We start from the raw sequence: 27,282 nt of genomic DNA on the forward strand, positions 1-27,282 counted from the left end.
TGAACGCCCTGGCCCTTTTGAGGCTTAGCTTTTTTCCTCCTGTACACGCTCTAATAGTGCTAAAGCCCTTATGGTTTGGCTCTGTTGTGTGCTAGAAGATTACTGTTCTCATAGAAGGTCTCTGCTTTTGGCTAGGGAACACTAAACTGGATGCCAATCACCTACCACACAAATGAGCCTTTGTTGTACCCCTATCACCTGTGGATGGAACAATCTTTAAGTTCAGATATGCTACCAAATAATGAACCAAAGGTCGTTTAAAGAGGCTTAGTACATGTATGTCTGTATGCCGATGAATACAAATATGAATTACTAAACTACATTAGTACAATCTCATTCATATAAATAGTAAACAACCTATTCAAAACCTAATCCCATAATGAATCTATAAATAAGATCTTGTAAAGCATTTTCATTAAAACTACTCAGACAAATATTGTAATTAAAATGTTCAGATTTATGATTCCTGTTAACTAATTACTTAGTCATCCATTTTCTGTAGATATACGTACTCTGCAAAGCTGAAGTGTAGACCAAGTGGCAGATTTTCAGATATATATCAATATTCACATCTGCTTTCATCTGTATATCTGATCTTACCAAAAACACCCTATATGCAAATGACTATCTGATCATGAAGTTGCAAAAACCTAATAGAAGTTGCAAAAACCTAATATACAATTTCCCTTCTAAAATTGTTTTTGTTTAATATAAATTTTCCATTGTGGTTTGATTTATTTTCTCTAGTAATAATTTATTACTCCCTAGCATTCTTTATTAACCATAGACGTTACAATCTAAATATAGATGGTGTTCTACAAAAATGAAATAACCATTAGCTGATCCTTCAGATTTACAGCAGGGGATGGAACACATTTTGACCAAATTTGTAACCTTAGTAAGAGTGGCTTTAGAGATATAATATCTTCTATAGATATTACACCTAGCCCACCATTGTAACATTATCATAATGTCTCAACTGTGTTTCCTCCCTGAAACTTGAGGAGAACCATCTCCGGTTCCAGAAACACCTCAAAACCTTCCTCTTTGCTTCTGCTTTCTCTGCCTCTCTCCCCTGCTGAAATTCCTGGCTGAAACTGCACTGGTTACCTGGCAACCCTTTCTGATCTTGGGTTCAGGCCAGGCCCCGCTTTTGAACACCTGCCCTGCCCCCCTTGCAACCCATCGCACCTGGGGACTGTTTTCTGTATCCCTACAGTCCCCCTACCAGCACTTATTCTGCTCTTACCCTGCACTTGCCACCATCTGGCTGCTTTTATTTATCTTATTTATTCTTCTATTCCTTGCACTGCACGTTTCCCCTCTCCCTTCCCCCAGGCACTTTCCCTTTCCCCCTACCCATGCACTTGCACGATCTGAATGACACCTGGCCTAGTAGGATCTTTTTCCCACTGTTTCCCCTCCCTTGCCTCGTCGCGGCCTGAAACACTTGTGTATGGGCGCGTTATAAATATCATATCATATGTACTGTTGGGTAGTCCTGTATTTGTGGAGTAGTTAAGAGGTTTAAGAGTTCTTAAGCATAAGAGAAGAGGTCAGCATATTTTACTCTTCGTGCATATATAGTGGAAGCAATAGCTCACTTAACAAATCATGTATTATATTTCATTACGGCTGCCTTCTTGTAAAGTGGTGCTGATGTACTTTGTTATGTCTGGATTCCAAGATAATGAGAAGAAATTATGTTCACTCATAATGTAAAAGTATTTGACTTCCTTAACGGGTAACTTCTTTAGGCTAAGAATGGAGCAGGCTAGAATTAAAATACCATTAAAGTGTAGCAAGGATAATTGTTGGCCTGGGGGCCTCCGGCCCAATCTTGTGAGATAAATGTTTAAGTCACTCAGAACGAGATTGAATAAGAACGGTGTTAACACACTCCCTTGTCTTTTCTACTTATAAACCCTCTGCTGCTCTGCCTATAGTACATATATATTTGAAAAGAGTTATGCAAATATAGTTTTTATTTGCCAGTTCATTGATGTTATCATGTTGGTGCTTGTTGTTTCAAATTACACAAGGTGATCTATTCAACTTGCACTGCTGACTTCATGAGTAATCACAGATTAGTCATGTGGTGACCTTCAATATTCCCCTATCATTCAAGGATAATGTACATGACTGGACATGAAGAACTAGCGCATACAATAATAGCATAATGCATGATAAGGCTTTCAGTTGACTACTATGTGTATGTACATGGAAGAGGAGGGAGTTCAGAAAGGGAATATGAAAAGTATGTTTGAAATAAGATGTAAAAGAGAGACCCATGTGCGAATAAACGACATGCATGCTAGTGGATAGATAAGGGTGTACACATGTATTGTCGACAGCTACGTGAGATTTACTAAATGCATCTGTGGAAAGTATTTCCCTTTTTTCCTGGTGAGCAACATTTTGCAGCTAACTTGGCATTTATAGTCTACACCCAGGTTTGCATTTTGCTCCGTCATTACTTTCTCTTCTGTCTGATTTAATCAAAGAAAGGATTTTATTAGCATGCAATGTCAAGCGTTGCTTCTACACACATAGATAAAGTAGATGTTAGTCTCTGCGGAAGTGCCATAGTTACTAATGTTTGTAAATGTTGCCCTAACCTACCTAGTTGAAGCAGCAGCCTTGAACCAGAGGCATATATTTCAGATTGATATGCCCATTCATTTCAATAATGTTTTACCTGTCAATGCATTTTTAGATTGAGGAAAATACATGGGTCGAATATCAAAAATGTAAGCCAAAATATAATACATTATGTAAATGTATAGTATGTGCTATCAAAACTGACTTGCCAGAGTCAAGCAAAACACGTACATGGTGCAAGAGAAATAACGCATTGCAATCAGTAATAAGGGTCTGTTTTCATTTTAGCCTGAACAGTTATCTTACCTTCCAATTTGTCCAGGGAAATACAATTCCCAGAGTAAATAATCCCAGCATTGGGCCACCACACATTCCATGAATACTTAATGCAGCCTGTTGACAAAAAACAAAATCACATTAAAGAATTTTATGTCAGTATGTCAGATGATTCTAAAATACATTTCATAACGTTGGAAGGGTGAGGGAAACATTTCCACTCACTTACACACTGCATTTGTGCTTAAAGCTCTGCAAACACATTAAAGGACAGCATGCTTTACATTTCCAACAATGAATGTGGGACCATATTACAGAAACTTTGCTCCAGTACAATCACATATTTGTGTTCTATCAGCACTAACCCAATACATTCTTTCAGTTCCTTTTTTGCACAAGGCAAAGTTAATTTTAATGTTATTATGATATAAATGATTGATTCGTCATCCCAAATCCGACTCATCTTTAAAAATATCATTCATTTGAACTTTTGTTTCTAAAGTTGCATCTCAACAAGAGTTCAACTGGATATTGCAGGTATAGCAGTACACCGATTTTATCAAATCCATTTTGGAGCACCAATTTCGGGACATTGCCCAGCAATATCTTATGAGTTCTGAGCAGCCAGCAAAACACATCTGCCCTGTCCATCTTCACTTTTCATTTGCAGTTCGGTTTACTTTCCCACCGATAAAAAATAAGAGGATGTTAAATGAAATTCCCTAATGAAACTTGATGGGGAAATATGTATATGTTGATAACCCTGCACAATATTTTGGGAAGAATTGCCATTTAGTATTAATTGTTCTGACTGCACAAAAGAGAATATATATATTTGAGTGTTGAAAGAAAATAAAGTTGATTATTTAATTAGACTAACAAAGTACATTATTTGTCTAACAAATAAATGACTTTATTAGCCAAAATAAAGTATTGACTTGTGTTCGTTTGGATCATCTCTCTCTCTCTCTCTCTCTCTCGCTCTCTCTCTCTCTCTCTCTCTCTCTCTCTCTCTCTCTCTCTCTCTCCCCTTCTCTCTCTCCTTCTTTCTCTCCTTCTCTCTCTCTCTCTCTCTCTCTCTCTCCCTCTCTCTCTCTTTTTCCCTATATATTATAGGGTGGAGATAGCCACCCTATAGTTGAGGTGAGTCAGACTCCTATAGAAAACCCTAAAAATCCTATTGTTAATATATTTTGATTGGAGTAATGGATTTGACAGACATTTCTCGCAGACTTGCTGGGCTTTGTAAACATTTGTTAAAGAATAAAATGGTTATTAAGAAGAGAACCATTTTATTTTTTCCAAAAGTCTGGCCTACTTCCCATTCATTTTCCCATAGACAAACAAGGTCAATTTTTGCCAAAGCGCAGAGCCCACACTGCTGAACGGATTTGGACCAGTTCAAAAACAACTTGGGCACAAAGCGTTGACTCGCAATCCATATAGTCATGTAGTTAATGTGAGTGGAACTACCATAGAAACCCCCCAACATTCTATTGTTAATAATTTTGATTTGAATAACATATTTGACTGAAATTTCAAAAGTGGTTAAGGACTCGCACCCCCCCCACCCCCAGACTGCAAAGGTTTGTAAAATTAGTTAAAAAATAAAAAGGTTTTTAAGAAGAGGGTGCAGCCTACTTCCCATTCTATTTCCCATACACAAAACAAAAAAGGTACATTTTTGCCAAAGCGCACAGCACAAACCACTGGAAGCGTTGACTCGTGTTCCACTGCTTGGTTTTGGGTTATTCTGTGCAGTAGTTATTTACATATTTGATGGAGAAGGGGTTGCCCCATTCTCAAAAATAGATTGCTATATCTTGAGGATTTACCCAAAAGCAGGGTTTTTTAGACATGAAACGTCTGCCATCTTGATCTTCTCTCTCGATGCGAATTATTGCAGAGGATAACAGGAAAAGAAAAGTAGTTAAAAAGCTATTTGCAGGTTAAGATAATTGCAAATGGGTTTAGTCTAGAGGCTGGGTAGTTGGTTGAGAACACCAAGTGAAATTTGGGGGTTATAGGAAGTCCAGGGACTGAGTTTGCAACACAAAACTTTCTGTAGACGCGGCTATAGTCTCAGAAACAGCTTGTAGTTTTGGGGGAAGGGGAGAGGGCAGGTGGGGTCAGGAGGCCACCTGGGAAGTGGAGGGAGCTGGCACAGATGTGAGGAAACTTGGTGACGGCCTGGCGAAGGCAGGAATGCATTTTGCTTTTATCAACCGTTTTTTTTATATCCGTGGCTACATTTGACGCTATAAAGGACTACAGATACCCGCGGGTAAGAGTAGTTCTGTGGCCGCGGCTATACATTTTGGGGTGTCTGTGTTTGGTTTATTTTTTTAAGCTCTTTTTTATAGGTATAGTGACATCAGGATTGAAAAATCACTGGCCATGGACAAAAGCCAGGTTCAGTGATAGGGTAGGTATTTGGGAGAAAACCGGAAGAAAATTGTTTGGAAAAATCAATAGAAAAAGAAGCCACTCTACTCTAGTTTTAGATGCCCATAGACTGTATTTTAGCCTGTGTGTTGTCACCCATGCTATTTGAACTTGTGCAATTGTACCTACTAAATGTATCCCCACCTACGTTACTGTAATGTATTATACTGTGCTTTCTTTATCTCCATTCACCTTACATAGATGTTGTGACTTGGACTGTCTGGTAATGACCCAAGTGTGTGCAGAAATAAAAGGAGGCCCCACACAGGCAGGGGCAGTGATTCCTCTAACGAACAGCACACGTCTCTGTGATGTTCCTGTGCTCCCTGAGGACAGAACAAATGGTGACAGGGATGGGATCTGGCCCCCCGGCCCAGTGCCTTCCTTCAGCATACACATGCCTGCTGAGGCTGCAGGGAGTCTGCTGCAAAGGCAGAAAGGTGGCGGCAGCATGAGCCAGTGCAGCAGGTGCACCATGGCGTGACGCTGCAGTCGCTGGCGGCACCACATGCAGCACTGATGCAGGGAGGACAGCTGCATCCTCCAGAAAAAAGACAAAATAACACACAGTGAAAGCAGAGAAAGAGACCCAACAAATCCCCAAGAAGCGGGGGAGGCCGGTAACATCAAACACCCTCATAGGGTGACCTGCCCACAACAGGGACCCTCCTGTGGCAGGCAATTGGCTGCTAGTGTGCTGCAACAGTCAGGACTCACCTGGGGGTACATGTATTTTGAAGCTAGCTGCCCTAGCAAAGTGCTCGTGTGGCTACAGGAAGGAGTTCCAGTACAGGCTCCCCACAGTCCAGAACCAAGCAACAGGAACAGAGCTAGTCAATCATGGATGGTGACTGGGAGGATGATGGGTCACCCACACCCCAGGCCAGCCCTGGGGCATACATGCACAGGGACATGTCCAGAATGCAGGGAGGACGCAAGGAACACCAAGGGGCTGTGTAGGTGCCCCAGTGTCAGAGTTTGATGTCAAAGGAGCACCACCGATACTAGGACCCAGGTGTGACTAGTGGGCTGAGAGGCTGGAAATGTTTTTTGCCACATCTGGGGAAGAAAATGACCAGACAATGAAGACAATGCTCCTCTTCTCTGCAGGGAGTGAGGTGTATCAGTTATTCAAATCCCTACAACCAGGTGCCAATTTCTATGCAGAGGTGGAAACATCACACCAGGCCTTCTTTCGGCCCATGGTCAATCAGGACTATGAAACGTTCCCGTTACAGCACACCAGGACCCAATGCATATCTAGATGCATAACATGCACATCTGCGGCAATGTCTTCTTCACTGAACTATGAAACGGATGAGATCCACACCCATTTCATACAGAACTGCATGTCGACGGCCCTGCAGTGAAAGATCGTGAAAGAGCCTGATATCCTGCAAAAGATTTTGGAGCTGGGTCGAGCGCATGAGCTTTCCTCATCTCGTGCTGCACAGATGGAAGAGGCCCCAAAGGCAGGCCGGGTCGAGACAGTACATGCCGTGATGGCTAGTGGGACACCCAAGTCAAGGGTACGACCTCACATGGAGCAAGAAGGTCAAGTGGTCCTGAGGATGGTGATGAGAACAGGGCATATGACAACTGCAGGGGCCCAATGCCCCACGACCAAGAATGTTAGCAACAGGGCAGTCCCGTGAATGGGTAAGGCAGGCCCAAACACTTTGCAAGGATGTGCTGAGCACTGTGGCCCGGCTCACAGGCTGCAAAACCACCACTGACCCAGCCCCAGTACGTAAAAAAAACAGGACATCTTGGTCACTCTCCAGCTTGTCTTGATACAAATAGATGTGAGAGTAAGTTTCATCATATATGGATGGTGGCTGCACATCATACTAAAATGTGTTTTAGTTCAACTGTATGAGTGCAAAACACCAAGTATGTCTCTTTTCCTTCTAAATCAAACACTTCTAACTGGAACTGTAGAACGTGTAGTTTTTACAGATCAAATGATAAATATCACCCATTTTAAAGTGTATGTGTATGTAGATGAACCACTTACAGGAAGTGGACATAATGATCCTGTGCTTTCAAGGATCTGATTTTTTAACAGTATAAAAAAAGTATTGCAATGTTAGAATTGTAAGTATTGATGGAAGAACTTAAATATATCACAGGTTTTCGTACCTGACACTTTGTTATCTGAACACTATTTTCTGGAACACGCTGTCAAATGGCACTTAAGAAGTCATAGCATTCCAAAACATGAATTGCCTGATCACAAAGTTTAAATATCCTGGACATAGACCCCTCTAGATGGTAAAGTGCCGGCAAATAGGGAAGAAGTCCAGAATATTTTATTTTCTGGAATATTTCTGTAGTTCCCTGCATCTGTGCCATCCATAAAACTGGTATTCTGTTAACATCATATTTTGATAATTGGCACACTGCTGCACAATTGACTCTACATGGCAGCCTGACAACAACTCATTGGGCCTCATTACGAGTCCGGCGGTAACCGCGGCGGTAAAACCGCCTGGTTACCGCCGGACTCGTATTACCATTCCGCCTCTGTGATTCCCGGAATTACCGGGCATTACAACCCCGGTTTTCCGGGAATCACGGAGGCATAATGGTGTTAATGCCCATTCCCACTGAGTCCTATGGGACTCAATGGGAATGGGGATCATGGAAACACCGGCAGCATCTCGTAATGCTGCCAGTGTTTCCTCGGCCGCCTGCAGGCGGGCGGTGTTGAACCCACCAGGTCAGACCTGGCGGGAACATCACCTCCCGCCTGCAGGAGTCGGGATCAGGCGGTCCAGAAACAACGGTGGCGGCGGGTTTACCACCACCGTTATTTCCGGACCGCCTGAGTTATAATGAGGCCCATTGTGTCAATGCCTTGTGTCAGAGGCGGCAGCTCAGTGCTCTGAGTGGTGTGGCTTGACTCCCTGAGGATGACAGAGAGTCCTCTCCTTAGACCACTGGTAGTGTCAAGGCAGTGTATGGATCTTTCAGAGCTTCAGTTCAAGTCACAAGTTTCAAGGAGATTCAGAGAGTGGAGGGGCATATGGAGCATGTAGAGCGGGTGTATCCGGTCAAGTCATGCACGCCGCACAAGTTTCCTTGTTCCTGCCATACATTGTCATTCCCTGTGGTCCATGGAGTGTAGGTAGCTGTGGCCTGTGTGAGGGGCGGAAACAGCAGATGGGGTGATGGGTGAAATACCCAAACCCATGCCAGTGGTGAGATGTGGTATGGCACTAAGGATGAAGAGCTGGTGGGTCTACAGAGTACATGCAGGTTTTAGGGTGTTCTTTTTCACAATGTGTTGACATGAGGAGAGAACATAAAAGGGACCTATATTACCCTGTTCTTTGTTGCCTTTTATGTTGCATTGTATTGTGTAGTCTTCTGGGTGTAGACTGAGTCTAGGTTGGCATTGATTGTAAAACCTAATCCCCACTTGACAGAGTAGTGGTTCCCTTGGTGGGGCTCATAGTGACTTGGAGTTCCTGCTCTTTGTACCCCTTTTTTGTAACCTGATTCTTGCCCCATATGGGTCCATATTAATTTTAAAATGTCTTTACCTGGATCATGGGCACAAGGAATGTTCCCACTTGCCAAGGTTGTTAACCAAACCTAAACAATTGAGAGTTCATTTGATCAACAATAACTGATGAAAATACTATTATTACAGAAATTGAAACCCTCCAAGGTGACTTTACTAGGCCAAAAGGAGGGCAATCCCCATTTCTCATGCCCGATCAATACCTCCAGTAGGGCAATGTACAGAAAGGATAAACATTACTGCAGATGTTACCAATTGTGTTCCTTCTACTGGTATATGAGATCATTCTGCCTGCACTGATCCTGGCCATAAAACGAAGCGCCTATTAAGTGGGTTAAACCATCCTGCCAAAAACAAGATCCCCCTACCATGCTGCCAAGAGGGCAGTTATGCATTTTCTTTACCGTTTGAAATCCCTACAGTGAAGGGGGTGGCTAAGTGATAGTCTGATAGTAACTTTACTCAAATTAGATCAGCAGAGTCTGCTCTTAAAGCACAGTCAGTAAATGATTTGATCATTAAAACAGAAGTGCCAATTGAAAATTGATTTACACTGCTGAGTTGTTGCCATGACTCAGATGAACTTTCAGCAGTTGGTACCAACAAATCACCTTATCAATCTCTTACTTGTAAGACTTCTAAGACTGCCTCCAGTCACACTTCTCGGAATCATTATGCAGACACTATATTTGCTCAATCACATCCCCTGTTGGCTAACAGGCTGGGAGATGAAGATGTCATTGATTATTCTAGTTGCATTTCATCAGTGGTGGCATGACCCTGTGACTTGATTGACTCTCTAAAACTCTGGTTGAGTTCATCAAAGTAATATGCATTGACAACAACTATTTTTGTTTAACCACTGGTTATCAAAATGTCGTACAAGCCCAGAACAATTATCCAAAGAGATTTCATCTGACCCTACTGAGAATAGGGATAAGAACCATGCCTTCAGAATCTAGCTTAAATAAGTGTAACTTCTTGGAAGTGCCTACTATTGCTAGGAATGTAGGTTATGGCACTCAACAAGCCTTTGTTAATTCGAGCACCCAGAATTCATTCCACAAACCCAATATTTTCGTTCGAAAGAGGAAGATGAGTCAGATTGACTCTTCTGTGATATTCAAGAAAAGGCAAAGGAATTATTTGTATATGACAAGAGTTCACAGGTTGAGCAGGAGGTTTTAAGAATTCCACACTGTCTTATCAACAAAGTTGCATCTGTCATGTTAAGGGTTTTTGTGCTGCTATAAGGGTGGATACTATCTCTGTGGCAAGATGTCCATATCCCTCCGTTGCACAGCTGTACATCATTGAAGTTACATTAGTTGACTATAGATTGGTGGACGGCCCCTTGGCAATTGCATAGATTTTTATTGTTTCCCCCCTACTGGATCTAATTTAATTTTAAGAAAATATGTTGTGAACTCTGGCAACCATATGTCTCAAATACAGGGTTTGTTCACATTTAAACCAGAGGTCCATACTGCTGATGCAAGTCAACCTGATCTTACTGTGAATACAACTGGTCCAGACTGACCTCTGATTTCCAAAATGTAAACTCCCCCACTGGATGAAGAACCCATGAGAGCCAATAGGTGGCACTGATCTTTTGATGTTAGCCTCCTGAAAAGTTACAGGCTTTGACTCAAAATTGGACGAACAGGACTGGAAGAACATTGTCGAAAGCATCAGGAGACCTGGGCCTTACACCCTTTACTGATGCTTGGTTTCCAAAATCTTTGCATACCTGCGATCAGTAGACCTAGTGGGACACTAACTGTGTGGTGCCAAATTGATCTTAACTATACAATCTCGGTTGGGGACATCTGTAACCCTGACATATTGTGCTTAGGTTTTAGCCTGGATGGGATTTTGTTAATATATTGTGGCATCTTTGCCTGAGACCATCTTAGTGTCAAATCGATCTAAAGCCAATTGAAACAATTAAGAATATAATTCCTCAATTATCTTCTGTATTTTGAACAAATATTTTACTAATGGGATTTGACTTGTGTCTGTTGGGGATTTCATTGTGAAATATGAGCCCCGGTCAAAGTTAGAGGGGGTTTTGATGGAGGAAGATGAAGTCTGGAACATTATGGATTTATCCTCCACTTTTTCAAGGTGCTGACACCCGGATGCTGTTGGTTTGGCCTCATTTATCTTGGAACTACGCCTAAAAGCTTATAATGATCGATTGATAGGAGCTATATCTGCAAAGCCAACATATACAAAGGCAAATTCATAATTTCTTATCGATTACTTTTAATGTATTTTGTGAGTTAGTGGTTTACCAAAGAACTTACGGTTGTAAACAGACTTGAAAGCAATCCTGATCCTTTGACCTTGGCTGTGAATGCTCCAGCAGGTTGTATCAATTTCCCTAGCACCACTTTTAACAATGACGTTATCATTGCTAATAATTGGCAAAGGGGAAATTACCACTATTTTTCATTTATTTATATATAGTGTGCTTCAGAAAAAGCTTTCACTCTGGGATGTTAAAAACATTACAATAAAACCTTACCACTAATTTATCATAATGTGTTACTAATTTTCGAGAATGTTTTATTTAACCAAAATCATATTAAAGGACTTGGACTTGCATGTAAAGGTATTTCTAGGGCTGTGGTCCTATTTCTCACTTGTAAAATGGCAACTTTATGAGCTCGGTATAGAATGTGAAATGCCTGTTATGATGGTGATGGCACGGCCGCCAAGGACACTTAAAAGCCAATCTGCTTAACCCACGTGTTATTTTGGGGCTTAGATTAAGAAAAAGTTAGCTATCAATGACAGATAGGCCACCGTTGGGAATGCTGCTATACTACAAGATAATAGAAAATGTTGGAGCATTTTAGGCAGAGGCAAGCATATTACCAGAGTGAAACTTCCACAGCAATCTTTGCAGATACATGCTACGATCACTTCAAATGCTTTTACAGTGGTAATTTGGGGGTTCATTAAAGATCATCCTGTGGAGTTTAGTGGCATGCGTAAGGCAAGGTGTGAGTTAGTTCCACTGTACCAAAAATCATGGGTAAAAATTGCTGGGAAGGCTCCTGGGTTCAATTGAATCCTGATAGATCGTTTCTAAAGGAAACACAGATTTGGTCCCCTTTTAGGGTGTTTCGAATGCAATTGATAGATGTGGCAAAGTGACAAAATGTTGGGTGTCAGTCGAGATTGTGCATTTTTTTAAAAGGTGGACCAAATTTGTTCTGCTAACTTTCAACCAATTACCCCGATTGACCTCATTGCTAAAATGTATGAGGACATCCTGATTAAAGGACTAGAATGCTCAATTGATGAAAATAATATGATTTCAGATTTACATGGAGGCTTTCCGAAAAAATAATGGAACTATTGAACAATTTTATTTTTTTAACTTGCGAACTCTTTCAGAAATATTTTATCCATACAAATATGTCTTTGGGCCTCATCACAATATGGGCGGTAGCCCTTAAATGCGGCAGTAACGGTTTTACCGCCACATTTAAGTGTCTGCCCAATCTCGAGTCTGGCAGCATTTACCCACAGCTCCAAGCTGAGGGTAAATGTGCCGAAAAAATGCTGATAATCGGTGCAATTAGTGCACGGTAATACCGCCGGCAGTAATTGCGCCAAAAATTCCCCTTTGCGACCAATGGGCTAAATGGGGAATGGAAAATAACGTTTACCGCCCCAACCTGTGATGCGACGGTGATACCACCAGACAGGTGGATGGAAACGCAAATACAGTTGGGCGGTATCCCAGTCAGGATATCGCCCATTTCGTGATGAGGCCATTTGTATTTCGTTTTTTGGATTTCAAGACTGGCCTTGACAGAGTTAATAGAGCTAAACTATGGATGGTCCTTGGTTTCCTAAATAAACCACAATATCTCATTCAGAACATTAGGTCTTTAAATGCAAACATGCCTGCTAGTGTTAGATACTGTCAAGGGGTCAAGAGTGCCATTTTTTCAGTGATGACTAGTAGTCAGAAAGGGTTGTTTCTTGGCCCCTTTTTCCTTCCAAATGTATATAAATAATGTAGCCTTAATGATAGACAAATTAGATAGTTTCGCACCAAACTATTGCAAAGAGTAGGGTTATATGCTGGCCATGCTATTTCAATCTCCAATGCCCTTATCGGATTAAGGAGCTAGTATAGGTGTTTAGAGTCATTTTTTGAACCGTGAGAATTGGAAATCAATCTCTGTGACTATGATGCATCATAAAATTAGAAAGTGAAAGACCGTATTTTATTTTAAAGGTTCTGAAATTAGACAAGATGACCACTTCAAGTATTTAGGCAACAGAATTACCGCCAGTGGATCACGGAGGAATAAAAGTGGAACATTGTGGGTGTGTGATGAGGCAGCATTCGGAAGCATGCACGCTTATATGTGGCCATACGGCAATAACGTATGCACTAAGGCATTGGAGGTGCACAGATCACAAGCCTGTGCTACTGTAATGTATGGGGTGGAACTATTGCGCCATGTGTCTATCAATAGCACAGAATGGGGGAGACGAGTTGTTTTAATGAATGTGTAGCACCTCCCAAAGAGTTCCAATTCAATACCACTTTTTCTGGATATGGGGATGTTACCGATTCAGTATGTGGCTTGGAGAAATGTACTGTTTCCTGGTGCTGCCTCATAATTAACAATTCATCTAATCTCCTTCAAGGAGCCCTTTGAGAATGTACCGGTTAAATGGGCCTGAGGGTGCCCAGTAGAAATTGTCTTATTTTTTTAAAGCAAGTCTTCAAGATCTGGTATCAAGTGTTTGTGAAGAGGCAATATAGTCATACATTGAGGGCACTCTATCCATAATTGGGTTCTGGCTCATTCGATGCCAGGCCCTTTGCTTGGAGGTATTTCCATTTAACAGCTTTTTTAAACATTTTTATCGCATGGTGTTATGAACCTTACCTCAGGTGGAGAGAGTGCCACTTGTAACACTTCATCTGTGGACACTTTCCCTTTGTGTGCTCTAATTTCTGAAACAATTATGCATTTTTGTATGCAGCTGTGTGTCCCTTAAATAGTAAGAAAATAGCTAAGGTGTTGTTACCTTTTATAAGGATGGAACAAACATTAGGTTTCATGGCGGCTGTATCCCTTTTTAATTAATCAACTTGTTAAGATGTGGTTTTATCATTTGCAAAGTATTTTCAGTTTGCATGGCACAAGTGTGAAGCATATATGAAATTGATCTCTGCATATCCACAAGTATTCTTTGGTCAGTCGTAAACCTATGCTTTTAATGTTGTATTGTTATTGTAATTATGAGCCATTACACTGCTTTAGTGGATATGGATTATCATCTGAATGAAGTATGATTGGATGTACAGCATTTACATTGCAATACCTTTCATCTCGGGGTCTTTACATGTCCATTCCAAAAATGTGGCTGGATTTTGATTTTCATGAGATCGACAAACTCATGCATACATCCTTTCATCCCAAGTAAAAGAGTCTTTTGAGTATTTCAAAAATGGATGTTCGTTCTTCTGTTTTGTATGAATCTTGCAAAGCGTTGTGCTTTGCATTGCAGAAGTATGGACGGTATGTTCAGACCCTATTGGAACCCCATGTAAAGCAAGGCGAGAAGGTAGGCAGGTATTGTTTATAAAATTAGACTGCAGGTCAACATAATCAATGGATGGAGAGCACAGTGGTTGTTCACATACATGCATACAAATAAATAATAATTTCTCAAAATATACATTTTACAATAAATGTTGACTTATTTTACTTGTCCAGGATATGGTTTCTCTATCACCTTTCTTAATGTACTAATTACATTTAGACAACTGAACAAGAGACCACAAATTCAATCAATGTTGAATTTTATTCTGAGACAAATGTAATTGAATCACAATATTTTCTATTTTTCATGAGAAACATATGAATACATATAAGTTAGACGTGTAAACATACCTGGACAACGCCACCCATGAAAGATGCTACAACAGCCATGGTTGTGCAGAGTACTCCAAACAGCACACCTGAGGATATATATACATATTTTTTTATGAGAGCGCTCTTATGCGCGTATTTATTTTCATTGAACTTCCATAGTCAAAAACAATAGCTAGTGTCCTTGGAACATACGTTCTGGCTAACCCAATTGTCATCAGAAATAATTACCTTCATCCTTGATTGCTTAGGGTGTTAGAATATTTACCCTACATCCACTAACCTCTATCTGTAATCCCCTCCTTATTTGAAATCGAAGAGTGGACACATGTTAAATTAGTCACAGTCTTAAGTTATTTATTTATGTAGTTATTGTTTGCTTGTTAGGTGCTTATACAATAAGACAATACTGTTCCAAAGCACCCACACGGCAAAGGAGGGAGCAGGAGCGGGAAATACATTTAAATACATTAAAAACACAATATATAAGAGCAGTGCGGGGAAGAGGAAAACAGGACAAACCTACTATGCTGTGTGAGTATTCAGAACGTGCACGTGCAACAAGGAAGAAGGCAGTGGGTCAGTGCTGTGGATTCTGTGCTCATGGGTGAACCATAGATGAAGTGCTAATAATGTTGAGTGCTACACGGCCTGGAGCCGCAAGGGGTGTAAGTGTGAGCCACCACGGCAGAGGGTGTAAGTGCAAGTGCAGATAGACAGGAGCTGGGCTGATTGGGTGCTGGAGGTCAGGGCCCAGAGGATGCATAAGGTCCCAGGAAACAAATCACAGCAGCTGTTGGATCAGCAGGGGATAGAAGAAGGGAAGGAGGAGGTAAAGAGGAGAGTCTTAAAGAGCTTCTGGAATTTAAAAAGATTCTGCTCAAGGCACAGAGGGCGGGGGAGGCTGTTCCATAGGAGGGAGCCAGCTGAGGAAAGCGAACAACCACCTGCCCTCTGTTTAGCAAAATGCATTATACACAGAGAGTTAGAGCCAGAGGAGCAATGTGGTCTAGAGGGGGAGTATTTAGCCAGATAAAGTTGAAGATAGTGTGGTCCCCGGGTCCAGACCGACTTGTGGATGATGCAGAGGGATTTGAATTTAATCTGTGCAGCACCCGGGAGCCAGTGGAGAATTCATAAGAAACATCTAACACTCATTACTCACCAGCTTCGACCACGTGGCCTCCATTTCACGGCATTGTTAACACACTCACTCATACTGCATCCTAAATACACAATGTTTCTAACAACATCTGATCCAAAATATAGTAAGCCCAATGTCTGCCTTAAATCTTAATTTACATGCCTTTCAGCAAAATACACACCTCTCTACATTACTTCCATGAAGAAGTCATTGTACCCTTTATGTAACCAGATGAAGGCTGTAGAGGCCATTTAAAGTACATTGTTCTGGTGGTTGCTAGGGAGCTTGAACGAGAAAGCTCACCATAGGGGCTAAATCCAACCTGAATTGGTATAGAGAATATTGTGGGAAAATAATAAGCAGACACATCTGAAACATCTGAAAAGGTCAGTGGACCTTTATACAATAAACGTTGCTAACACCCTGGTGGCACCTTAGGAGACTTCAGAAGATATCTTCCTTATTGCTTTCTTTGGATAATACTATTGGGTGCTGCCACTGCATCCAATATTTTGCTTTTGTTAAAATAAAAAGTCTGGTAGTGATGGGATATAGAAAAGAGGGGACTGCCATTAGTCTCATGAGAGGTTTGGGTTTAACCCCCGTCATGAATGTGGGAACCCAATGTTACCTAGGGCCTTGTGAACCTGTGCAGAAGCAGCCAGACCCAGAACCTATAATGAATCAAAGAAGAGATTCTGATCTCAGAATATGTCATGTCAGTTAGGATAGGACATGAATACAGTGTTGTTGTTTTTCAATAGGGTCAATTGACTTGAGTACCCAGATGAGGGTCCTGTGCCTGCTGTCCATTGTCCCATACTTGTCCAACTTTATGATTACTAATGAGGCCATAACATGTCTGGTGTTGCATATAATCTTGTTCAGAAAGGGTGTGCCGAACTGTCCTTTTTGGAGTTGGAAAAATCCTGAATGTCATATGTTTTTTTCCATCTATAATAGTGCAAACATCAAGCCAAGGATGCCAGGGAATCCACCTATTCTTAATCAAACAAGAGTCGCACATATTCTATATACTGATGACCTGGTGTGCCAGGGCCAAACAAAAACTGGATTGCAGAGATCAATCGGCCATCTGATCTATATCAAAAACAATGACTTAAAAATAAACATTAAAATAAACAAAATCATGAGCCTCACATAGAAAAGAATGAAAAAAGCACTGTTACGCTTCCTTGACGGTTCTAAATTGGAAACAATAACATCCATCAAATATCTAGGCATGCCAATAAATCAATCTGAAAAGGAGAATGTATGGATTGGAAAGCTAAAAGAGAAAGCTTAATTCACAGCAAATATGGGGCCTATCCCTGTTACCTGTTGTGGCATTCTACACACAGAAAATTATGGCATTTTTTACTTATGGAGCTGAAACTATGCTAAATGCAACCAAAGAGATCTGGATCATGCTAGAAGGGCTAATATGGATAAAAATGTTAGCGCTTCCTCCAGCTTTTCTGGCCCCACGTATTCGACATGAGCTAGGTCTCCAGTCATTGGAAGCAATGAAAAACTGGAAAACCTTGATGCTATATAGGAAGCTTCATGTAAAAGATTAGATCCCAGCAATAGACATACTCTGTAAACATCCCAAAGCAACTAAAGCTACTGCCCTCTATCTCTGGAAAATGCATTGCATTAACTTACTAGATATTGAACAGATCCAACTGGAGACGCTTATAAATCTCCCTCAACAAGCGAAAATGAAGCTCCAAAGAAACGACTGGTTAAGAACAATTGAGACCACTTCCAAGTATAAATTGTCACTGACACATAACATCGATGTCAGAACAATACACCAAATGCCACACTATCTCCAACACTTTCCAGACTGTAAGATTAGAGACAAATTCCTTAGGCTACTTCTTAACGTTCTCCGAACGCGACAACGCTTAGCCACAATTAAACAAATTCCAGAGGAACTAACAGCGTGTCGATTCTGCAAAGACCCCATGCAAATTGAGACTGTACACGATCTTATCATGGACTGCTTGGCTCTGCAACCGCAAAGGAACCTATTCAGTGAGAAGTGAATTCTTCATATCTCCTTGTTAGATCCAGCAGTACGATGGACATCCATTCTCAGCGGAAAGGACAAGAAACTCATAATTATGATAATACGCTTTTGGGACTCATTGAACATTGAGCCTGGAAACCTAATTAACAGTGGACCGAGGGAACTAAAAGGAATTCCTCATTCCGAAATCTGAACGCTGGACTTGTGTTACTTATTGAAAACAGCTAGGATGGGGGGTTTCTTTTTTTTTTTTTTGCATATTTTATATGTTAGTTTTGCTTTCTTTCTTTTTATACGAATCTGAAAGATGAATTTTGAGTGTAAAAGTTTGTTGATAAACTAAAACTTTCAATTAAAAAAAAAATAATAATAATAATAATAATAGTGCAATATGCTAAAAAATGATGGACACTGTAAGGATATTTGGCATGTTACAGCACAAGTAGCATTACAGCACTACTGCACAAGTAGCATTACAGCACTACTGCACAAGTAGCATTTTTTTTTTTTTGCAGCACCACCACAAGGGTGCGGTGCATTGCTATATGGGTTAGCAGATTAACAAGGAAAGACAGGCTATTCAGTCAAAAAACGATTTTAATATATAAGATGCAAAGCTATTTTACAGTTAAAAGCACACGTGTTCATTTAAAAATGCACACTATTTTTCACCTGAAATGCCTATATTGCTAGAGACACATTTGAAAATTAACAGCTAACATATTAACAATTAACCTGACTAATAAAACCTTATTTTAATATAACCCACTAATAAAATGTGTTCTCTACTGCAGAATTAGGCATACTTTGAAAACCATTTAAATGAGTGTGCAGATTTTTCTCTTCTCTGCCTGATTATCCGTGTTGTTGTGCACAGTAACGGCAGGAAGGAGGAAGTCAGATTTGCAACAATTGCAAATGTATAAGCGAAGCTATTGTTGAAAAGTAGGAGGATGAGAGATGATGGATTTCATTGGAACACGTCATAAAGAGGGCTGAGAGGAAAGTTTTAGTGGGCAGTAGCAGGGAAAAAGACAGGCAGACATCTTTCTGCACTACTGGGGAGAAGACCTGGCTGTGGGGGTGTCCTGCTGCAGTCGAGACTGGGGAAAGCTGAAAGAATTACCTTTCCACTGGCAGAGGCAGTCCTATCTGAAAAAGCTGAGAATTCCAGGCAATGACCCCGGCTTGAGAAGGCAAGCGTTCCTTTTTATTGGAGTTACGCCAAGAGAGCCACATTCACAGAGAGAAGAATCTGAACAGATAAGGTAATTACCTAACTGGGGGAGCTGTGTGTGTGCACGAAAGTATGCAGTCAGTTTAGAAAAATGAAAGTCCCGTGCGTGTCTTTATCAAGTGCTAATGTTGCAATTTAAGTTCTGTTCTCCGCCACTATAATTGCAGTGTGTCATTGAAAATGCTTTGATTGTTCCCTTTTATTGCTGTAAAAAATGAGATCATGCCTAAATGTAAATTTTATAATACAGAAAATATTTGAAAACAGACGGGTGGTTTATTTTCTATTTACCATTACAATGCCAATGATGTGGGGAGATTTTTAAACAGTGCAATGGTCATTTTAAGACAGATGTGTGTATGTCAGAATCAGTATGAATAATTGTGAATGACTGTAGTATAACTTGTTGGAGGTACATGAGCCAACGGGAAGAGAGACTCTCTGAACATAGCTCCCTACCGTATATAAGGTAGTGGAAATTACCACAAGACTACCACATATAGCTCTCTGTCGTAAATAAGTCAGTGAGTTTGCCCATGGTGGCGCACCAACACTATCCCTGGAAATTGTGGTTTCCCTAGAATGCAGGTCTGAGGTCTCTCTAGTGATCACACGAAAAATCTAAGCGAAGATAAGGGATTCTGGACATTGGGGCCACAAATAAAACAAGGGAATTATGCTCACCAAAATACCACCAACCACGTATACCAAATATGCAGGTCTGGGTGCTGAAATAATGCATGTCCATTGTATTATTGTTGCACATGGCCAAATCTGAATACAAAGAGTGATTATTGCTAAGTTATTTCTCGGCGGTAATAAAATACCGTCAGGCCCCAAATCTCCACAAAATACCCTACATATTTATGGTGCGTTGCAGGCCGGGAAAGTGATCATAGAGTACCTACTGGGCGTGGCAAGCGTGTCTCACACTGCCATTTGCACATTAAAGGGAACCCATTTTATAATAGCAGTGTGCCACTAAAAACGAATTTCAGAATGTCACAAAGGGAAACCACATTCTCAGATCTAGTGCAATATTTAGAGGCAAAGTTATTTGCACATGGGAATTGGTCTTCGAACAGTACCTTAGAATGGAGTAACCGCATTCAGGGTGAGGTGCAGAAAGAAAAACTAGACAATATTTTTGCAGAAGGCAGCATAATTCAGGTCTGCCTTACGAGATTATTGAATGCAGCCGATAAAAGTGCAGAGAAAGACTGTTTAATACGTCTATGCGGCAAAATATGGTTTATTTTAAACAAGTCACTGCGAATGCAAGAGAATGATACTCAGCTAATTAACAGGTTAAAGACTGAAATAGATGGGGCAAGTAAAAATCAGGAAATGTTGAGAGCAGAATTGGATGTATGCCAAAAAGACATGCAATTAAAATGCAGAGACTTTGATACTCAGTTATCCAAAAGCAAGAAACAATTTGAAGATAGTGAGCAAGAATTGACACACTTAAAAGCCTTAGTGGATCACATTAGGCAGGATAAAGATGAGGTTGTTTCAGAAATGCAGATTTTACAAAAAGAACATTGTGAAAAAGAAGGTGATCTCCAGAGTGTAGAACAAGAAATGATTAAAATGATTCAAGAAAGAGACAAAAGAAATAAAGAGTTCAATGAATGCCAAATTCAAATGTGTGACATGCAGGAGGCAATTAATAAAATGAGTGATGAAAATAATTATTTGCATGATGAAGCCAACAGACTCCTTAAAAAGTGTAAGGACTTAGAACAGCAAATGTGCATTCCCAGGTCACAGGAGAGGCGGCAGGGTACCACATTCAATGGAGTGGAGGTGAATTCTAGCTCTGCCCAAAGAGCTAGTGCCCCAGTGACTGGGCCGGTGACTGAACTTGGTTGCAGCGCCCTTGGGGGATTTGATACTCCCATTGGGGGCAGCCACCAATCTCATACACCTGAAAACAGGATTGAATCACAAAATAGTGCAATTCCATGCATTGCAACAAGTAGCCCCATAAAAATAATGAAATCCATTAAAGCCCTGATCAAACCATTTAAAAAGGGAGGTGAATGCTGCATTGAGGATCACTTAGAAGCGGTGCATGACATTTTTAAAGCGCTCCAGATACCTAAGGAACAGTACAGACAATATTTTCATTTAACTTTAGATGCCCCGACGGCCAGCATCATAAGGGGATTAAATGAACAGCAGAATATGACATGGCTGGAGTTTGAAAAAGAAATTAGGCGTCATTTTTCTCCTTTTCAGTCATTGCAAGAGGCAAAGAAAGTTGCGTACACTATTACTGCTGGACCTAATACATCACCTCGCCAATTTTTACAAGACTTAAAAAGAGCATTCTCTCGCTTTGATGTATCTTTTGACTCAAATTCCAATGAGTTTAAAACCGCATACTTCTATGGGCTACAGAAAGACATCATATCCCAATTGGTCCGTGAATTTGACCGTGACAAGTCCCTTGAATGGATTGTACATCAAAGCACCAAGCTATATGAGGTACTCTATTGTCAGGGTAGAGAAAGTGATAAAATGAAAGATACTAGGCCTAAATCTAAAGAACCCTCAGCCACAGTAATGGAAATCAGGTCAGCCAAAATGTCCCTTGAGTCTGCTCAAAGCCAAGGTAAAAATAATGTGACACCTGAACAAAGGGGTAATCAACAAAGATCGCCATTGCCTGTACCAATGTTCCAATCACATGATCCTAGTAATAGAGAGAGCTACATCAGCCCTAGATATTTAGGAGATAGACCCCGGGTAAGATACCGGTCTGATATGGCAGGTATGAACAATAACCAGAGACAAAATCAAGATCAAAGAAATGATGGTCCCTACCAGTCATTGGGGACACAGAGCAGATTTGATCCCAGCACCATGATATATGGTAATCAGGATAGGCCCCGATATGTGGATCGATTTACTGATAATGGAAATCAATATAGGGGCCAGTATCCACAATCTGAGAGACAGGACATGAGGCAAAACGTGAACTACAGTCCACGCCAGTACAATGATTCCCCACCAGGGGACTATAATCAAAGGATGGGTGCAAACCGCTCCCCTCCACAAATGAATCAAGAATTCAGAAACCATCCCAACCGGTATCAATCACCTGAGAGGTATCAGAATAGATCCAATCAGGGGGAAAACAACCAATATCGACCTAGGCCACAGAAAGAGGATCCTAGAGAGGTGGAAAGGTTCCAATGCCTTGAGGCCCAAGTGAAAATGTTAGCTGAGCAAATAGGAAAGCTCTATACAGCGCAAAAACAACCTTCCAAAGAGGGGGCTGATGGCCATAGCAATGACCGGGGGGCTTCCGAAAAGTGACTAAGTACTCATGATAACTGCAGTGCCAAAATGACAGATTGCTCTGATATAACTTTGCATAACGACTCTGAGATGACTAATGGATTAAAAATGAAAGTACCAGTAAATGAAATTGTGACAGAAAGTGCAAATACTTCTAAAAAAGAGGTACGGTTTAACTTAGAGCTAAATAAAACAGTAAAGATTTGCACAAATGAAAAAGAAACATTAGGAATTCCAAAAGAACAAAGGGACAGATTTAAGAAAAATGACTCATGCATGGGGAATACCAGTGAACAGGGAGTAAATGGGGATGCCATAGCTCCTTCCCTGGGCAAGCAAAACAATTACCAAACACAGACAGAAAAAGGAAATACTCACAAGGAGGGTACAAGTCAATCACCTGAAAAATTCTTTGAGCCACATATTTTTGAAGAGGCTGAAAGGGCTGGTATTACACTAAATGATCACAAATGCACAGAATTAAAAAATGACAAATTGCTGAATGATGTTGTGACACATGTTCAGTTGGAAGGTTGTAATGTGGTCTCTGATGTTACCCAGATGGATGGGCGAACGGTGGCCACACTCCAAAAAACCTCTGAACATGGAGAAATGAATAAAATATCTCGCACAGAAATGGGTAAAAAGGAGGGAAAAATGTCTTTTCATTTACCAATGTGCTTAGCCAAAAGTGAAAAAGGCCTGAGAAAGGTGAGCCCTGAAATCAGTAAGAATTCACATTTCTTATGTGTATTAGAGGAAGTTGAGGACAGATATTATGCACCCATCACTGTAGAAGAAAAATGCCACACCTTTGCTATGATTGACACTGGCGCACAGGCCACAATTATGTCCAAGGAGCTGGTAAAGAGTATCAATGAAGGGAGGCCTCCACAGAGTCAGATCACAGTGAAGGCAAATCAAGGCCCAGTGCATAACTTTAATGGGGAGGAGGTGCCCATCATAGGTGTAACTGAGGTTGACATAAAAATAGGAAAGCACAGAATGAAACAAGAGGTATTGATCACATCTATTTGTGAAATTCCATTTCTGATGGGGACAGATTGCCTGAAAAGATTGTCTCCTCTCATAGATGGGGTGAATGGAGTGCTGTGGTCCTTAACCAAAAAACCATTGAGGCCTAAGAAACTAAAATCACAAAACAGCAATATAAAAGAATGTCACACCGTTGCCAAAACAAAGGATGCTGTGGAGGTATATCTACAGAATAGCTGCATACCTAGTGTCACTGTTATATTAAGGTGTCAAGACAAAGATCAGAGCGACAATGAAAAACTACCTGTACAAATATACTTGGACCCAAGGAAAGATTGGCAGACTGCCATAGACGAACACACATTACGTTTCTATTTAAAAGAGAATACATGCAAACAGAATATTGTTCCTAAAACAGATTCAGAAAAACACATTACCACTCTGGCAGAGATACACATGGAAGATGAGCAACCATGGGTTCACGCTGGTATAAATGATTATCTTAAAACAATAAAAGCCACTTTAGCGCTTGAACATGAAAGGAGTTTCATTAATGAGAAATTGTTGCAAAAAATTATGGAGAGGGAAGAAATCCCGAAATTTAGGATTAAAAACCAATATGTTTCTGGGTTGGACAGTCCAAACTTTGAAAACCGAATTACAGGCAGATGCATGCTTAAAATTAGCATTGGGCAGAAAGCAATTTACCATAATGTATGGATAGTGAGTGGAGCACAAAATGAATTTTACATGGGCAATGACATCATGCACAGAATGTGTATGGTGTTAGATTTCCTTAATCAAAAAATATGGTCGCGCCTAGGTGGGCCGGCGCCTGAATTTGAAGACAAAAGAAGGGCTTATCATTGTGCACAACTAGTTCCTTATGCAGTCGAATTACAGATGAGGAAAAATACTATTATTCCTGCATTTACAAAACAGTTTGCAATAACACTGAAATGCAAAAATGGACAGCAGATGAAAGGCTCTGATGCATTTGTATGCCTGAATGAATCCATAAAACAGCAAGGCCTGGATTATGAATACATTCCATTGGTAGACATTGGTGAGGGATCTGTAAAAATCATGGTGAATAATAAAGGTTGTCAGGATATTCATTTAGAGGAAAACTCCCCATTAGGAATGGCCATACAAAAATCACATTATACGGCAGATTTAAATAACATGGTGATTGGGAATATTCCTGAAAAATATGTAGATGCCAAGGGCGAGTTGCCAGAACACCTGGACTCTCAGCCCAAAGGAATGTTTAAAATTCATTCTGTGTATCCTTATGATTCAAATGAGACAGTGTGCTGCCATCAAGAGGATTGCATAATATTTAATTTAAATGAAAATGAAACAGGAAATCAGCCCATTGAAGTGGAAGCTGATATGCCAAAATATTTGAAAGTGGCAGCTCTACAAAAAGACACAGCCACACAGTTAGAGGAAAGCGCTGAGATTCCTTTACCAGAAGAGTTTCCAGAATTTTCCAGAATGGTAGAAGAGCAGATCTCCTTAGCGGATGCATGTAACAGCGATGAGGATCGACGCACTCTGAGGGAAATATTTATGGAGTTCAAGGATGTATTTGCAAAAGATGCTTATGATTGTGGTTTAACTGATTTACATGTGGCCACACTACCAGAAGGTTGTAGCAGAAATCCAGTGTTTGTACGCCAGTATAGACTACCGCTGGCATGTTTAGAATCATTGGCAGAGATTATTAAAAATTTGGAATCACGGGGAATAATTAGGCCCATTCATAGCACATCCAATACGCCTATTTTAGGTGTGTTAAAGCCAAATGGTCAATGGCGGCTGTGTGCAGACTTAAGAGAGTTAAATAAAAGAGTACCAGTATCTAGGTGGCCACTACCATTCATTGATCAGGGCCTAGCTCAGATACATGGTTCAAATGTATTTACCACGTTAGATCTCACATCTGGATATTGGTGTGTGCCATTGGCAGAGGAGATACAACACCTATTTTCCTTTACATTTGACAGGACTCAATATGCCTGGCTTAGAGCTCCGTTCGGGTACATCAATAGTGGGAGTGAATTTGGCATATTTTTGAGAAAGGCCATGCCGGATGCAGCGGAAAGAGGGACAATAGTTTATGTGGATGATGTCTTGATAAAAAATGAAAATCTTAAAAGCCATTTTGATGAAATAAGACATGTGCTTGGCCAATTGCAGAAAGCAGGCGCCAAAGTATCTTTGCAAAAAGCACAATGGTGCAAGAAAAAAGTGAACTTTCTAGGGCATGAAGTGACTGAACATGGGCTAAATCCACAAAGGAAGAAAATAGAGGCCATACAAAGATTAAAAGATCCTAAAAATGTGAAAGGAGTAAAAAGTTTATTAGGGATGACAGGCTATAACAGAAAGTTCATTGAGAATTATGCAGAAATCACTCAACCATTGACTAAACTGCTTAAACTAAATACTTCCTGGAGATGGGAAAGAGAGCAATCTGATGCAGTGGCTAGATTGAAGGAATGTCTTGTAAAGGCACCATGTTTAGCATACCCCATAAAGGATAGGGATTTCTTTATAGAAATAGGCTTTTCTGAACATTGTATGTCAGCAGTGTTATCACAAAAACACGATTTGAATCACAAAACCATTGCATATGCAAGTAAGGCATTTTCCCAAGTTGAAATGAAATTTAATGAATGTGAGAAGGCCCTATTAACCACTGTGTGGGCGCTACAACATTTTCGCCCCATTGTTCAGGGAGAAAAGGTGATTATTGAAACAAATCATCAACCTTTGCAATTTTTAGAAAGTAAAAGAATTAGATCAGGCAATCTAGCGCAATCCAGAATCACTTCATGGACGCTGGCATTACAAGGTTTTCCCGTAGAAGTAAGATATGGACAAAATAAAAAGAGCCCAATTGCTCAAGGGTTAGCTGACTTACATGACTGTGCAGCTGAACAAATAACAAATGAAATGGATGTGGAAGCTAGTTTACAGGAATTTGAACAATCACCACACAAAGCTTTTGATGAAAAAACATGCAAGGATTTGCCAACTGTATACGTGGATGGTTGTGCTTTTCACATTGAAAATGACAGTAATAAACAATTAGTGGCAGGAATAGGAAATGTCTGGTTGAAATGTGAAGGCGTTCCTAGTATAGGGATGAGGATTGGAGATAGGAGCAGTCAGGTGGCGGAATTGGCAGCCATCTATAAAGCAATTGCTACTGCAGTTGATAAAAAGTTCAGTGAAATTGTCCTGGTGACTGATTCTGACTATGCACGGAATAGCTTTGTGGAGTATTTGCCTGGTTGGAAAGCAAGAGGCATGGTTACATACAACAAAAAGCCACTTAAACATGGAAAAATGATACAAGCCATAGACAAATTGGTGTCAGAAAATAATTTAACAATATACTGGAGAAAAATTCGTGGGCATTTAAAAACACCAGGAGAGGATAAGGAGGGAAATGATAAGGCAGACCATCTGGCTAAGATTGGGGCTGTGATGGGAGAATTGCTACCTATTGATTATTTAATGGGTGAAATACAAATTGATGCAGTCACACGGTCTAAAGCACCAAAGGAGGTAGATCAACCGGTGGTGCAGTGGAGTCATGACACGCCAGACCAAGATTTGATTGAGGCACAAAAGAATGATCAAATTTTGGGAATCTATTATAATCATTTGATGGATCCTGAACAAAATCCTTTAACAGAAAATGATTGTATGGGAAAAGAAGAGTTGAGGGTGTTATTAAAGAACAAAACACGAATTAGATTACAGGATGGACTCATG

At 40.5% G+C, this 27,282-nt stretch overlaps 1 protein-coding gene across 1 annotated transcript in view; it reads right to left on the reverse strand.

Moving 5' to 3' along the window:
- SLC5A12 (solute carrier family 5 member 12) overlaps positions 1-27,282 on the reverse strand; it is a 346,093-nt gene that overhangs the window by 55,903 nt on the left and 262,908 nt on the right. The window contains exons 11-12 of the mRNA XM_069623503.1: positions 14,788-14,855; positions 2,908-2,994 (exon numbers count right to left, since the gene is read on the reverse strand). Coding sequence (XP_069479604.1) covers positions 2,908-2,994; positions 14,788-14,855 — 155 coding nt within the window. The remainder of the gene's footprint in view (positions 1-2,907; positions 2,995-14,787; positions 14,856-27,282) is intronic.

Source organism: Ambystoma mexicanum, chromosome 11, assembly GCF_040938575.1.
Source record: "Ambystoma mexicanum isolate Mex_15411 chromosome 11, UKY_AmexF1_1, whole genome shotgun sequence".
Taxonomy (NCBI): domain Eukaryota; kingdom Metazoa; phylum Chordata; class Amphibia; order Caudata; family Ambystomatidae; genus Ambystoma; species Ambystoma mexicanum.